We start from the raw sequence: 14,818 nt of genomic DNA, 5'->3' as shown, positions 1-14,818 counted from the left end.
AAGAGGGCAAGTGGCTGAGAGGCTATGGGGCTGGGCAGGGGGCAATGGGGAGTCACATGAGGTGCCTCTGGGGTGCCCCTCCAGGCAGTGGGGCCCCCAGACAACTGTCTCCCCTTGCCCTATCATTGTTACGCGCCTGCCACTGCTGCACAAGGCAGGCTCTTGCACTGTCTTAAAGCTCTTGCAGTTAGGAAATGGCTCCTAATGTCTAGCCTAAATCTGCTTCCATGTCATTTCAGCCCACTGGTTCTAGTTCTGCCCTCAGGAGCAACAAAGACAAAGTCTGCTTCTTCTTTTATGTGACAGCCATCCAGATATTTGAAGGTAGCTATCATGTCTCCCTTTAACCGTCTCTTCTCCAGGTTAAACGTACCCAGCTCCTAAATCATTCCTCATAGGACTTGATTTCCAGAACCCTTGCCATCTTTGTGGTCCTCCTCTGCGCCCATAGTGGTTTATCAATGTCCTTCTCAAACTGTGGGGCCAGAATTGGACACGCACAGACTTAGGTTTGCCAGACTTGTAGTTTTGCCCTACTGAAAAAAGCAGGTTTTTTAAAAACATGCCAACTGTTTAAACACCCACAAGCAGAGGTGCTCTTATCCCTGGACTTTAGGGCCAAATTCCAGGGCCTCCACACACCCTGGGGGCCCCCAAATCCTCTTCAGTCTGTCCTGGGTGGTGTGGTTTGTGCCCTCAAGAACCTATGTGTTAAACAATTATGCTTAACTTGCAGCGGGGGGTGGAGGGACGGCTCCAAAGGCCTTTAGTTCCAGGCTCCAAAATTACCTAGGTGCACCTCTACCCAAAAGAGTAAATCTATGCTTTCTTTTCTTCTTTTCTTTTTTTTTTACTTTTTGCAGCAAAAAATGTGGGCAGAATGAAGTGCCAAGTAGTGCATTTGTAGTGCATCTCTGCTGTTCAGGTCTGCTCAGACGTGATCTGACTTTACAGTAAATAAATGGTGCAGATTTTTAAAAAGAAAATTCCACTTTCTTGCAGAATGCACACTGTTGCCTGAAAACCTCTTATCTCAAGTAGATCTTTCATTAAAATACCTCAAAAGCTGAAGGGAAAAGAAGAAAGCCTGGGTTGGATCTGAAGGCTTTATTCTTCACTTCCCATGAGTTTGGCAGAGAAAGCACAATAGCTAGCCCATATCTGCATCCTGGACCATACTGCATTAGCCACAGATTACAGCTCACCTAAGTCCTCTCCAGTCAAGCTGTTCCTGGAAAGAGGGCAAATGGAAGTGCACTAGCTAGCCAAGGGGCTACACAACTTCGACCTTCCTGCAGCTGTTGGGCTACAATGCCCAACATCCCTGGCTATTGGCTACTGATGCCGTGAATAATAGAAGTTGTATTCCAAAACAGCTGCAGGGTCAATACAGCTGGAGGGCTAGCTAATGAACTAGCCACATTAACCATTTTGTGGTCATGTTCCTTAGTGTGCCCAGGTACAACATGGGTCTAAGAAGAGCAGGTATGAAGCCACTCTCTCTCTCTCTCTCTCTCTCTCTCTCTCTCTCTCTCTCTCTCTCTCTCTCTCTCTCTCTCTCTCTGTGATTTGGAACACTGGCAAATCATCATCCAAATCACAGGGAAAAAGTGGGCCCAGTGAGGCACTGCCCTCCTCAGACAAATGCTGAACCCAGGGTTGATGGAGGGCACAACTACAGAGCATGTCAGTGCTGGGGTCTATGGCTAACTGGTACAGTCTCTACTTTCCTGTACCTGGGTACAACATACCCAGGTACATAACACCTGGACACATGGTTGATAGATGCTGTTTTTATGGTACTCCTAAAAGAACAAAATGGGAGTAGGAAGCTTTGATCAGGCACCTGCTGAGATATGCTGCATGTATCCTGTAGATATCCTGAGATATCCTGCATGAGATATGCTAGTAGCCCAACCCCTGCTAGTAGTAGCCCAACCCCAGCTAACTGGGGAAAGAGGCACCTTTTACCATGGTGATTCTCTTTATTTAGCAGGGGAGAGTAACTGGCCCTACCCACCCCCAGTACAGTATCTCCAGTGACTGTTGCTGGTGTCTATCTTATGTTTCTTTTTAGAATGTGAGTCCTTTGGGGATGGGGATCCATTTTATTTATCTTATTTATTTGTTATTTCTCTGTGTAAACTGCCGTGAGCCATTTTGGAAGGGCGGTATAGAAATCGAAATAATAATAATAATAATAATAATAATAATAATAATAATAATCCCCAATGAGGCACTACCTTGGCATGGTTGTGGGGCTTGCGTGCTCTGAGGAAGGTGAGAGCTATGCCAGAGGTCCAACCATACTGGACAGGTCTCACCAGAGGAGCCAGACAAAGAGTGCCTCTCCCATCAACGATATGGTGAGACGTAACTTTAATAAATCTATACCGGATTGGTCGTCGCCCGGGTCAACAAGGACCGCGCCAGGTGCTGGAGTCCCTGGACATCTGGTGGCAAGTGGGCAACAGGACTCAGGATCTTCAGTTGAGCAACCAGGGCTGAAGACAGCAAAGTTACTGGAAGAAACGTCGCTTAACCGAAAAATATATACGAAAAATGCCAACAAGGAAATAATGATCTGCTATTACAAGTTTAGTCCAACTAGAAGAGGTTATTTAAAAAGAATGTACCGAATTTGGAAAGAGAAGCATCCAGATACAGAAATAACAGAACAAAGGCTAGCAGACCAGAGAAGATTCATAATAAGAAATAAAGTATTCACAGGAGTTGAGCTGGAAGAACTGCAAAGAGCAACACAGGCTAAAGACATGGAAGAAGAATTACCACCAACTGAAGCAGTTGCTTAGGCGCAGGTGGAGGAGGTGTTGGAAATCGAGTATGCCACTGTTGCTGAACTGTTTCAAAATCAAAACCAGGCAACCTCCCCTTTGCCTTCACCTTTGCCTTCACCTTTTCTGCCGTTTAACAGAAAAGCAACAAGAACTAAAGCAAAAAATAACTGTGCGCATGAACCAAACAACCACCAGGGTTCGACTTCCAGCTCTAAAAACAGTTGCCAAAAAACAACTCGCTCAGGTATTAAAAGATATAAATGCCGCGTCTCCACATCCGTAGGGATGAGATGGCGAGGAAGGCCAAGGTCATCCTGCTTCTGGCGAAGCAGTCTCCTGGACTTCTCGCTGCGGTGGAAGTGGGCGGCCAGCTTGCGAGACTTATCCACAAGCGTGGCCGTGGCAGCAACAGCAGCTGGGATGGGGCGGGCCCCCTTCTCCTGGGACGCCTTCAGCTCCTTAAGGCCAAGGGCGTCCCTGACGGTCAGATGGAGCGTGTGTGCCATACACCGTATGTTCACACAGTCCATGACTGTCTCGACAGCGGCGGTAACGTTGGCTCCATTGTCGGTGACAATGAAGCCGCGGGAGAGGTGTGGACACCCGCCAATCCACTCCTCTATCTGGCGGTCGAGTACGGCCGCCACCTCCTCCGCAGTGTGCCTCGTGTCCATCGTCTCCACGTGCAGGACGGCCCACCTGTGTCGTAGTGCAGCGGGAGCCGCTCCGGACCCGGAAGCATCGCCCGCGGAGGTCCCCTCACTCTCCGGTCCCCACCAGTGGGCAGTGAGGGCCAGGAAAGAAGCGTGCATCCCACTGACACTGGTCCAGAGGTCAGTCGTGAAATGCACGCTTGTCCCGGCCGGAGCTCCACGCAGCTCGGCCGACACGAGCTCCCTGCACCGGCGGTACAGGGAGGGGACCACGTTCCGGCTGAACATGGTCCTTGAGGGGATGACGTATTCGGGAGCCAGGTATTGGAGAATCCGGCGGAAGCCGTTGTTCTCGACCACCTGAAATGGCTGGTCATCGGTGGAAATCATCTCCCCTATGAGGCGGGTGAGGTGATGATGGTCCACGCGAACAATACGCTGGCTGCCCGAGGACTGCGTCCACCGCTGGACGGGCAGTGTAGCCTGCCTGCTGGCTGGCACACTGCCGCTGCCCGCCCTAGTGGCAGATGCACAAGGCGCACTAGCACTGCCAGCCTGTCCCCTGAGACCTGGGTGGTGACGCTCTATGTGTCTCCACATAGGCGTCGTACCCAGGTGCGCAGGGTCCCTTCCACGGCTGACAAGCATCCTGACCTCAAAATGCACCCATGCACCACTGCCCTTGGCCTCCTGCGCCCTGGGCGCCGTCCTAGGCCGTTTCTCGCGGGGTGGCTGCAGTCCTGGGGGGGGGCAGCCGCCGCTGCCTGCCCACTGCTGCCACCCAACCCGCCCCTTCCGCCCTCCACAGCGGAGGAAGGGCCCAGCTCAACTGGCATCGGAGAGGCAGGCCTCTCCTCCACCACCTCGCCAGACTGCTCCCCACCAGAGTGTCGGGCTTCACGAGGGGGGGCCCCACTGAGCGTCGAAAGGATAGGGGGAAGGGGCCCCAGAGGGAGGGAGAACCTGGCTGCATCGCTGCCAGCCGCACGGTCCTCACCGCCCTCTACCTGCTCTTCCAACTCCACAGTCTCCTCCACCACAACAACTGGCGGTACCTCAGCAGCACCTGGTGCCGCCGGCGAGGAGGGACCCGCCACAGCCCTAACGGTGCCTCTGCCTCTGCCGCGATTGGCGGCAGCAGGCGTGGGGAACTGAATCCTGCGCACCAAAGATGGGGCCGGAGCGAAGAATTCTCCAATGGGGAGAACTGGGGTATCCTCAGGCTCCCCGCGTCCTCTCCCTCCCCGTGCCGCAGGCGTACCCCGCACCTGGCCTCTCCCACCTCTGCCTGCCAGCCTTGAGCGAGCCCTGCCCGCCACACGGCGCTCAGACATGCTGCTAGGTCAGAAGGAGGGAGACTTTAGGAGGAAGGCCAGACAGGGTCAAAAAAATAATTTGGAGGGGCTTAGGGGCCAAAAAAAAGGCAGCTGATTTGGAGGCGGCGGGGGGGGAAGTTTGTTTTAAAAAAAGGAAGCCAATTGGGGGGAAAGGAAGACTTTTTGATATGGGGGGGGGAGCCAATTGAAGTGAGGGGGAGGGTGTCCTTTTCGAATTTGGGAGTCAACCACCAAGCCAATTGGGGAGATGGGTCTGGGAGGGTTTTTTTAAAAAATAGGGGGTTAAAGGGTGGACCCCTGGTGTGGGAGGGTGGCACGGGCAGTTGGGTGGAGTAGTTGTGGTGTGGGTGGCAAGTTTTTAACTTTTTTGGGGGGGAGAGTGGATGGGGGGAGGGCACAGCACCTACCGGGGGTGGGGGAGGGACGCAGTCAACGCTTGGGAACCTGCAGATCAAAGGAGGAAACCCTTATTTAGTGAACTGGAACACAAAGTGTGGGTTCTGGGGGGTGGTTCTCAAGTAATGCTCCTGTGGGGGGAGCATCAAACTCAATGCAGCCTATTTAGTGACTCTAAATTGCACACAACCAAAACCAGAACCCAGTCACACCTACACAGAGGTTGAACCCACCCACTCTGTGACTCTGCCCGCCCAATGCCATGGCAAGCAAGCAGCAGCAAACACTTGATGGCAGCCTCATGGATTGAACATCATGATCATCATCATATGTGTGTATTGGCCCAGCATGTAGTGGCAGCATCAGAGCCCAGGACCCCACTCAGACTTCCCCAGAGGCAAGGAAGCACTCTGGCATGGCATGGGCCCAGCATGTAGTGGCAGCATCAGAGCCCAGGACCCCACTCAGACTTCCCCAGAGGCAAGGAAGCACTCTGGCATGGCATGGGCCCAGCATGTAGTGGCAGCATCAGAACCCAGGACCCCACTCAGACTGCCCCAGAGGCAAGGAAGCACTCTGGCGTGGCATTGGCCCAGCATGTAGTGGCAGCATCCGATCCCCTGACCCCACTCAGACTGCCCCAGAGGCAAGGAAACACTCTGGAAGAAGGCACCTGTTCAAAAACCACCTGCAAGACGCATGCAATGCAACGCAACACACAGCAGCAATTTCTTTATTGGGCATGAAGACACAAGTTACAACGGTACATCTCCTCTCCCTCCTCCCCACACCCAAATGCATTTCAAGATAGGGGTGTCCCTATTTAAAACTGCCAGCTAGGGAGAGAAAGGGGGCAACAAAAGGTGCACAATTGCACACGCACTAACCCCTCTTCTTCCGGTCCTTCTCCTGCTGCTCACTGCTGGTCACGGATGCGCCGCCGCCAGCCAACCCCCTGGGCTGGGACACAACATGGCGGCCGCACGAGGCACAGGCAACCAGGGTAGTTCAACGATGGAGGGGCAGAAGTGAGGAGACAACACTATTTATGTGTTGTTGCTCAACTCACCCCCAAGCAGAGACAAATGAAATAAAACAACTTTCAAAAGAAAAAAAACCGATGGCGGGGACCTCCAGGTGAGGTCGGAGGTAGGATACTGTGTGGCTGCAGCTGTGGGAGGAAGAAGAAGTGAAGGGATGAGGAGAGAGAAAGAGAGAGAGAGAGGAAGAAGAGAAGAGGAGCTGTAATGTAGCAGCAGGGAGGGGGATTCGGGTGTGGGAGGAGGACAGCAGCAGCAGCAGTGACGGTCCCAAGAGGGGGAGAGACCAACAGAGGGTGTTTGGGGGGTGGAGTGTGTTTCAGGGGGTCTGGGGTATGTAGCAGGGAGTCAGTGGGGCAAGAGGGGGAGAGACCAACAGAGGGTGTTTGGGAGGTGGAGTGTGTTTCAGGGGGTCTGGGGTATGTAGCAGGGAGTCGGGGGGCAAGAGGGGGAGAGACCAACAGAGGGTGTTTGGGAGGTGGAGTGTGTTTCAGGGGGTCTGGGGTATGTAGCAGGGAGTCAGGGGGGCAAGAGGGGGAGAGACCAACAGAGGGAGTTTGGGAGGTGGAGTGTGTTTCAGGGGGTCTGGGGTATGTAGCAGGGAGTCAGGGGGGCAAGAGGGGGAGAGACCAGAGGGTGTTTGGGAGGTGGAGTGTGTTTCAGGGGGTCTGGGGTATGTAGCGGGGAGTCAGGGGAGCAAGAGGGGGAGAGACCAGAGGGCAGGGTGTGTTTTGGGGGGATTAGTATGCGTAAAGGGGGATGAATCTGGGTGGGAGGGGGCAGGCAGGGCAGGAGTGGAGGAGGAGGTGGCAGTGGGGGGAGTGGGTTTCTGGAGGGGAGGGAGGGGGGAAGCTGGGAGCAGAGGGCCACACAGAGAGGGGAACAATCAATGAATCAATCAAAGCAAACCAAACAATATGAAAAAAAGTCCAAAAAAAAACCTGGGACCAATGGGCAGAAAGTCTGGGGCGGGGGAGGAACCAACAACAACCAGCAGGGAGGAATGGGACACACACACAGCAAAACCAGAACCAAAAGAAGCTAATTGATTTCACACAAAAAACCAAAGTAACTAAGACAGGACTCAACAGGCAGCAGCAGCACCAGGGAGGATGGGGAACAACACTCAGTCTGGGTGGGAGGGGGCAGGCAGGGCAGGAGTGGAGGAGGAGGAGGTGGCAGTGGGGGGAGTGGGTTTCTGGAGGGGAGGGAGGGGGAAGCTGGGAGCAGAGGGCCACACAGGGGAACAATCAAATTTGAATCAAAACAATCTATACACAAAGTAAAAAAAAAGGAAACCAAACGGCAGCCAGAAAGTCTCAGGGCGGGGGGGGGGGGTAACAACTACCAGGGGGAGGGACTGGGGGAGTGGGTGGGACACACACAGCGAGGAAAACCAAAACCAGAACCTAATTCCACAAAGAAATCCAAAGAATGCAAGACTCAACAGGCAGCAGCACAGGAGGGAAACAATCTTATCCGGGACGAACCGGTCCGGATCCAGACCGAACCGCACATCACTAGTGGCCAGAGGTGCCTTTTATCAGATTCAGCTGATATGCCAGCTGCATCCATTTCTTGAGATAAATGATCTCAGAACAGTAGTACATGTGTTGGTCACCTCCAGGCTTGACTACTGCAATGCGCTCTATGTGGGGCTGCCTTTGTACATGATCCGGAAACTGCGGTTAGTCCAGAATGCGGCAGCCAGGTTGGTCTCTGGGTCATCTTGGAGAGACCATATCACTCCTATCTTAAAAGATCTACACTGGCTGCCAATAAGCCTCCGGGCAAAGTACAAGGTTTTGGTTATAACCTATAAAGCCCTAAACAGCTTGGGCCCTGGGTATTTAAGAGAAGGTCTTCTTTGCTATGAACTGCACCATCCATTGAGATCATCTGGAGAGGTTCGTCTGCAGTTGCCACTGGCTGGTCTGGTGGCAACTCAGGGACAGGCCTTCTCCGTTGCTGCCCCAAGGCTCTGGAACATACTTAGTGCTGAAATAAGAGCCTCCCCATCTCTTACAACTTTTTAAAGGGCAGTCAAGATACATTTGTTTACCCAGGCTTTTAATTAGATATTGTTTTAAATGTGTTTTAATAGTTTTAACTTTTTAAGTTTTAATTGTTGAAATATGTTAATATTTTTATTGGATGTTTTTATTGTCTTGTAAACCGCCCAGAGAACTTGCGTTTTGGGCAGTATAGAAATGTGTCAAATAAATAATTAATAATTAATAATTAATAAATATCACAGTAGCAATTGGAGCAGTACCAAATCATCATTGCAGCAGTCTTATAAACAGTCCAAGCTTCCTTTTGAACCAGTCACGGAGCTGCGTACCCTAAAGGCTATATAACAGAATTTTGCTACAATATAGGAGATATAGGAATCATTATCCACAAGTAAAAATGTAACTTAAAAATCATCAGGGTGTCCAGGGAATCTAATCAATAGGGGTAAAATCAAATGGTGCCTAATATCCCGATAAAAGCTACAATTCAGTAAAATATGAGCAATGGTTTTTATTTCACCAGAACTGAAGGGACAAAGCCGAGCCTACATGGATAGATGTTGAAACATCCCAGTAAGCAGAGCTGATGTGAAAGCATTGAAGCGGGTTCTCGAAAAAGCTCAGCAAGACTGAGAAAATGTGATAGAGAACAAGTATGATGCAGAGGAAAAACGCGCCCCTGGTTTGTTTTATCCAGACATCGAGTCCTTCCCAAGGACCTGGGGTGCCAGAATTTTATTGTCAATTGTTATAGATATCGTCGCAGAATATAGGCTGTTCCCAGTAAAGCTGCTTTTTGTAATTGGCTGATGGTGATTTCTGTGGCCCCTATGGTGTTGAGGTGCTCTTCAAGGTCTTTTGGAACTGCACCCAGGGCGCCAATTACCAGTGGGATTATTTTGGTCTTTTTCTGCCACAGCCTTGCAATTTCAATTTGTAGATCTTTGTATTTGGTGATTTTTTCTATTTCTTTTTCTGCTATTCTGCTATCCCCTGGTATTGCTATGTTGATTATTTTGACTTGTTTTTCTTTCTTCTCGACTACAGTTAGGGACCTCTTCCAGGTTCTTGATCTTGCTTCCATTGTTCTATTGTTCTATTCCTTCTGTTTTTGTTATTTTCTCTCTGTTCATTATTAATGCAGCACACTTGTCTAGTCCAAACTCCATTGCTATATCGCTACTGAATATACGGTCAGTGTTTAGCAGTGATTCAATTTCTGACTGGGACTTTCCATACAACTTTAGATCATCCATGTACAGCAAATGGTTGATTTTACTTGATGTTTTAGATGTTTGGTATCCGAGGCCTGTTTTGTTTAGTATTTGTGAAAGTGGGGTCATGGCGATTACAAACAACAGAGGGGATAGTGAGTCCCCTTGGAAAATTCCTCTTCTAATGCTAACCTGTCCAAGTGTCTCGCCATTGATTGTTAACTGTGTACTCCACATGCTCATTGCTTTTTTAATAAATATCTGAATGTTTTTGCTGACACCAGTTGTTTCTAAACATTTTAGTATCCATGTGTGAGGCAATGAATCAAAGGCTTTCTTGTAGTCAATCCATGCAACATTTAGATTGGTTTTTCTTCTCTTGCCATTTTCTAAAATCATTTTGTCAATCAGCAGCTGGTCTTTTGTGCCTCTGGTGTTCGGGCAATTTCCTTTCTGTTCAACTGGAAGCTATTATTATTATTATTATTATTATTATTATTATTATTATTATTATTATTTAGCACATTTTTATACCGCCCTAACCCAAGGTCTCAGGGCGGTTCACAACAAACAAATAATAAAAACAATTTAAAACAAATAATAAACAATCAAAAGTTTAAAAATTTAAAAGTTAAAAAGCTAAAAAGTTAAAAGTTAAAAAGCTAAAAAGCTAAAAAGCTTGGGTAAAAAGATAAGTCTTTAGATCCCTTTTAAAAGCCACTAGAGATGGGGAGACTCTTATTCCCACGGGAAGTGCGTTCCAAAGTCTCGGGGCGACAACAGAGAAGGCCCGTCCCTGGGTGGCCACCAAATGACATGAAGCCACAGACAAGCCTCCCCTGATGAACGTAGTGGACGATGGGGATCATGCAGAAGAAGACGCTCTCTTAAGTACCGTGGGCCTAAGCTGTTTAGGGCTTTATAGGTTATAACCAGCACTTTGTATTTTGCCCGGAAAACTATCGGCAGCCAGTGCAACTCCTGTAATATAGGAGTAATATGGTCTCTTCGAGATGACCCGGAGACCAACCTGGCTGCCGCATTTTGTACTAATTGTAGTTTCCGGACTACGTACAAAGACAGCCCCAAATAGAGCGCATTGCAGTAATCAAGTCTGGAGGTTACCAGCATGTGTACTACTGTTTCGAGATCATGAACTTCAAGAAACGGAAGCAGCTGGCGTATCAACTGAAGCTGATAGAAAGTGCTTCTGGCCACTGCCTCAACCTGGGAAACCAGGGAGAGGTGTGGATCCAGAAGCACTCCCAGACTGCGTACCTGTTCCTTCTGAGGAAGTGTGACCCCATCTAGAACAGGTAGATCTATATCGCTTCCCGAGTGACGACCACGCACAATAAGTACCTCCGTCTTGTCTGGATTCAATCTCAGTTTGTTATCCCTCATCCATCCCATTACTGCTTCCAAGCAGGCATTCAGGGAGGATATGCCTTCTCCTGATGATGTTGACATGGAGAAATAGATTTGGGTGTCATCAGCATAGTAATAACACCCAGCACCAAATCTCCGATGATCTCTCCCAATGGTTTCATGTAGATATTAAAAAGCATTGGAGACAGTATGGAGCCCTGAGGGACTCCATATAAAAGCTCAGATTTTGAAGAGCAGCAGTCTCCAAGCGACACCATCTGGAATCTGCCAGAAAGGTAGGAGTGGAACCACTGCAAAGCAGTGCCTCCCACCCCCAACACTCTCAGACGTTCCAGAAGGATACTATGGTCAATAGTATCGAAAGCCGCCGAGAGATCCAAAAGGACCAACAGAGTCACACTTCCTCTGTCCATTCCCAATTGGAGATCATCCATCAGGCCGACCAAGGCAGTCTCCACCCCATAGCCCGCCCAAAAACCAGTTTGAAATGGGTCTAGATAATTAGTTTCCTCCAAGACCACCTGGAGCTGGGAGGCCACCACCCTCTCAATCACCTTGCCCAACCATGGGAGGTTGGAGATAGGCCTGTAGCTATTAAACTCTGAGGGGTCCAAGACAGGCTTCTTAAGAAGAGGTCTAATAATTGCCTCCTTTAAACAAGGAGGCATCCTGCCCTCCCTCAGAGAGGTATTTATAATTGCCACCAGGCTCTCCACAATAACCCCCTTGCCAGATAGTATAAGCCACGTCGGGCAAGGATCAAGCAGACAGGTGGTAGGATGCACCGTTCCGAGCAGCTTGTCCACATCCTCTGGAGTCACAAACTGAAATTGATCCAGTCTAACCACACAAGAGGAGTTGCTGGATACCTCTGCATCTGACACTGCGATAACTGTGGAGTCTAAATCTAGATCTAGATTGACCCGAATACGAGAGAGTTTGTCCACAAAAAACTCATTAAAAGCATCACAGCGGGCAACTGATGGTTCCAAATTCGGATTCAAGGGAGTAGGGGGCCCTACTAGCCTCCTCACAACCCTGAATAGCTCCGCTGGACGAGAGCCTGCGGAAGCAATACGGGCAGAAAAGAAACACTTCTTTGCTGAACATATAGCCAGAGCATAGATCGTTAAATGTGCTCTATGTCATAATCTGTCGGATTCGAGTCAAGTCTTCCTCCACTTGCGCTCCAGTCGTCTACCTTGCCGCTTCAGCTTCCATAGATCTTCCGTATACCAAGGAGCCATTTTTGAAGCAGGTCGGAGAGGACGCTTAGGAGCGATCATGTCTACTGCCCTGGTGAGCTTATTATTCCAATTCTCCACCAGGGCATCAACCGGATTGCCAGCAGGGCCAACATTAAATCCTTCCAAGGCTTCTTGGAATCCTATTGGATCCAATAACCTTTTTGGACGGACCATTCTAATAGGTCCCTCACCCCTGCAGAGGTGGGATGCAACTGTGAGTCCGACCTTAACCAGATGGTGGTCCGTACATGACAATAGTGATCGATAGAACGCAGGCAAACAAGCCACCTCATTCTGCAGCTCAATATCTTCCAATTGCTGGCGAACCTTTTTTTTTTTTTTTTTTGCTCTCACAAGGTCCATTTCCAGTAAGGAATCTGGAGCTAATCCAAGGAGAAGAAGTTTGTTAACTATCTTCAAACACCAGGGCGGTTGAGGCATAACCAATAAAAATTTAGGTATGAGTTCTACTGGTCGAAGATGAAGTTTCAGCCAGTAATAGATGATTGATAGCCAAGCCCTAGTTTCTACCTTTAGTAAACCAGCCTCCTGGCGGATCACCACATTAGCAGTGCATCTGGGAGTAGAAAAGAGAGCTCTCAGGAAACCTGACTGAATCCTTTCTAGTGTAACAAAATTGGTATAGGGGCCTAATTGGGCGCCATATAAAAGTTGTGACATGGATTTGGCTAGGTACAATTTGATAGCAGCAGGAATATAACCACGGCCCTGAGTGCGGTGGATGAAATAAGGATTTAATTACCTTGAGATTTGAACTGGGAATTTGGTTTATCAGAAGAGCATGATATGTTTCTGTGTTCCTGATAAGAGTGAACTTAGTGAGCTTCTTACTCATTGTGTCTTGTAAATGATCATTAAAAACATTTCCCAGATTACTTGAGAAGTCCCTTTCAGTGAACTCAATTATAGTAAAACTATAAGGCCTTCATTTTCTCATGCATTTATATACTATTTCAAATTTATCAAGTTTATTGCAGTGCTATATACTTTGTACATGAAAGGCATTCCAGCAAGTTGCACTCACTGACACTGACACTTGCCTAAGACCTAGGACCTCCCAGGAGTGAGGTAAGCAGTGACTGATCCCAACTTGGTCATGGAGTTCAGTGGGGCACCTTGAGTCAGCACTCTCTCTCAGGCCAACCTATCTCACTAGGTTCTTGCAAAGATAAAACTAGAGTTATGTACGTAACGCTGCCTTGTGCACGTTGGAGCAAGGGTGGGATAAACATGTAATAAATAAATAATAAATAAATTAAATACATGGCCCCATTTCTCACACGTGCTCTGGATAAGATTATGCTCTGGATAACGAGACATAATCACCCCCACAAATCTTGTTGACACAATGCTATATCAACAAAGTTGAGGGCAATGTCCGTTTGCATAAAGTTGCCTTCATCTTGAAAAGATTCTGGAATCTACAATACAGTACAAGCCATTAACATTTATGATAAGGGTTGACCTGCATAAAATAACATGTTATGCGCTCACAAATGAAAAGCCACATTCTTAAATTCTGAAGAAGGGCGTCCCTACCAGTGACAGCTGCTGCCTGTTGGGGCTGGAGGGGGGTGGTGGTGGAGGGGACGGAGGAGTTAGGGGTAACCATAGGCAGGGTTAAGAGTAGGCAGGTCCAACCCTGAGACAAGTTAAAAAGAAGTGCAAGGGCAATCACCAGCCCATGGTTTTCTCCAGTCTGTAAAGTTGTTACTTGTCTCAACCAAAATCTCCATCATTCATACAAACACTTGGCAGTTGGCTATTTGTGTTAAACCTATCCCGTGGTTGGCTGAGAGTCAAGGAATCCTGCCCCCTTAGAATGGTTCATGGTGCGTGTCAGTGTGGAAAGTAGCAAGGTCTCCCCTCCCTCTCCCTCACTCAGGTTCCCATGCCTCTTCTTCCCCTCGGTTGCTCCACCCCTTCTATCAACATTGCCTCCTTTCTTCTCTTTTTTGCAATCAGCTCTCTCATCCCCATGCAGGACTTGGCTAAGAAGACCCCCTGAAGTAAGGAGGGGGTTGGATTCTTGAGCACAAAACTGCAGTATTGTTCTGGAGCAATAGAGTCTTGAGAGATAGAGAGGATGCATATGTTACTGAATTCAAAATGATGCCTGCAACTTATAGCTAGGTGAGTAACATGGCAGCTGCAGGTGCAGATCTTTAGGGGGGCTGTACCCACTTTGCCCTTACACAAGACCCATCACACTGGCCCCTACTTAGTTAAAATGGCTGCCTGTTTGTAAATCTCTAGGTGCTTTAGTTAAGTCTGTCATTCCCAGGTGGCTAAAAGAAAAAGTTATTTACTCTTATTAAGGTTTACACACCATGCTTTGAAAAAGATTTCCTCCAAGAAGCAGAGGCAAGGCTCAGTGAAACCATTTTAAAATAAAGCCAAAGTTGTTCTAGTTACAAACTCTTGAATAGATTCAATACCTCAACCATCCTTAGAGTCTTTAAGACCTTAGAGTCTTTAAGACCTCGGCTTGACTAACATCAGAGGAATGCATTGATTACATTCTAACAAATAAGAAATTGTCCATTTCAGTCATAGATTTACACAGCTTTGGCAGGGATATGGAGCTATTTCCTTGGTGAAGAGGCAATTAGTTGTGATCCTCACATGATTCTAAATAATTTAGAATAATGTCCATTTGTGCAAACTAGCCTTTGACTTGGAAGACTTCTAAAATCCAAAGAAAATCT

The 14,818-nt window shown here is 48.4% G+C and overlaps 1 protein-coding gene across 3 annotated transcripts in view; it reads left to right on the top strand.

The window, feature by feature from the left end:
* Nucleotides 1–14,818, top strand: part of PGM5 (phosphoglucomutase 5) — a 149,645-nt gene that overhangs the window by 114,269 nt on the left and 20,558 nt on the right. The window contains exons 11-12 of one of the 3 annotated variants that reach the window (XM_053292967.1): nt 240–324; nt 8,763–9,733. In XM_053292967.1, the coding sequence (XP_053148942.1) occupies nt 240–324; nt 8,763–8,803 (126 nt within the window). In that variant the 3' untranslated portion in view covers nt 8,804–9,733. Of the gene's footprint in view, nt 1–239; nt 325–863; nt 971–8,762; nt 9,734–14,818 lie in introns of those variants that run through there. The other 2 variants (XM_053292966.1, XM_053292968.1) reach the window with 2 other exon arrangements.

Source organism: Hemicordylus capensis, chromosome 2, assembly GCF_027244095.1.
Source record: "Hemicordylus capensis ecotype Gifberg chromosome 2, rHemCap1.1.pri, whole genome shotgun sequence".
Lineage (NCBI taxonomy): Eukaryota > Metazoa > Chordata > Lepidosauria > Squamata > Cordylidae > Hemicordylus > Hemicordylus capensis.
Note: the sequence above shows the minus strand (reverse complement) of the source record. Positions and strands in the feature narration are given on the sequence as shown.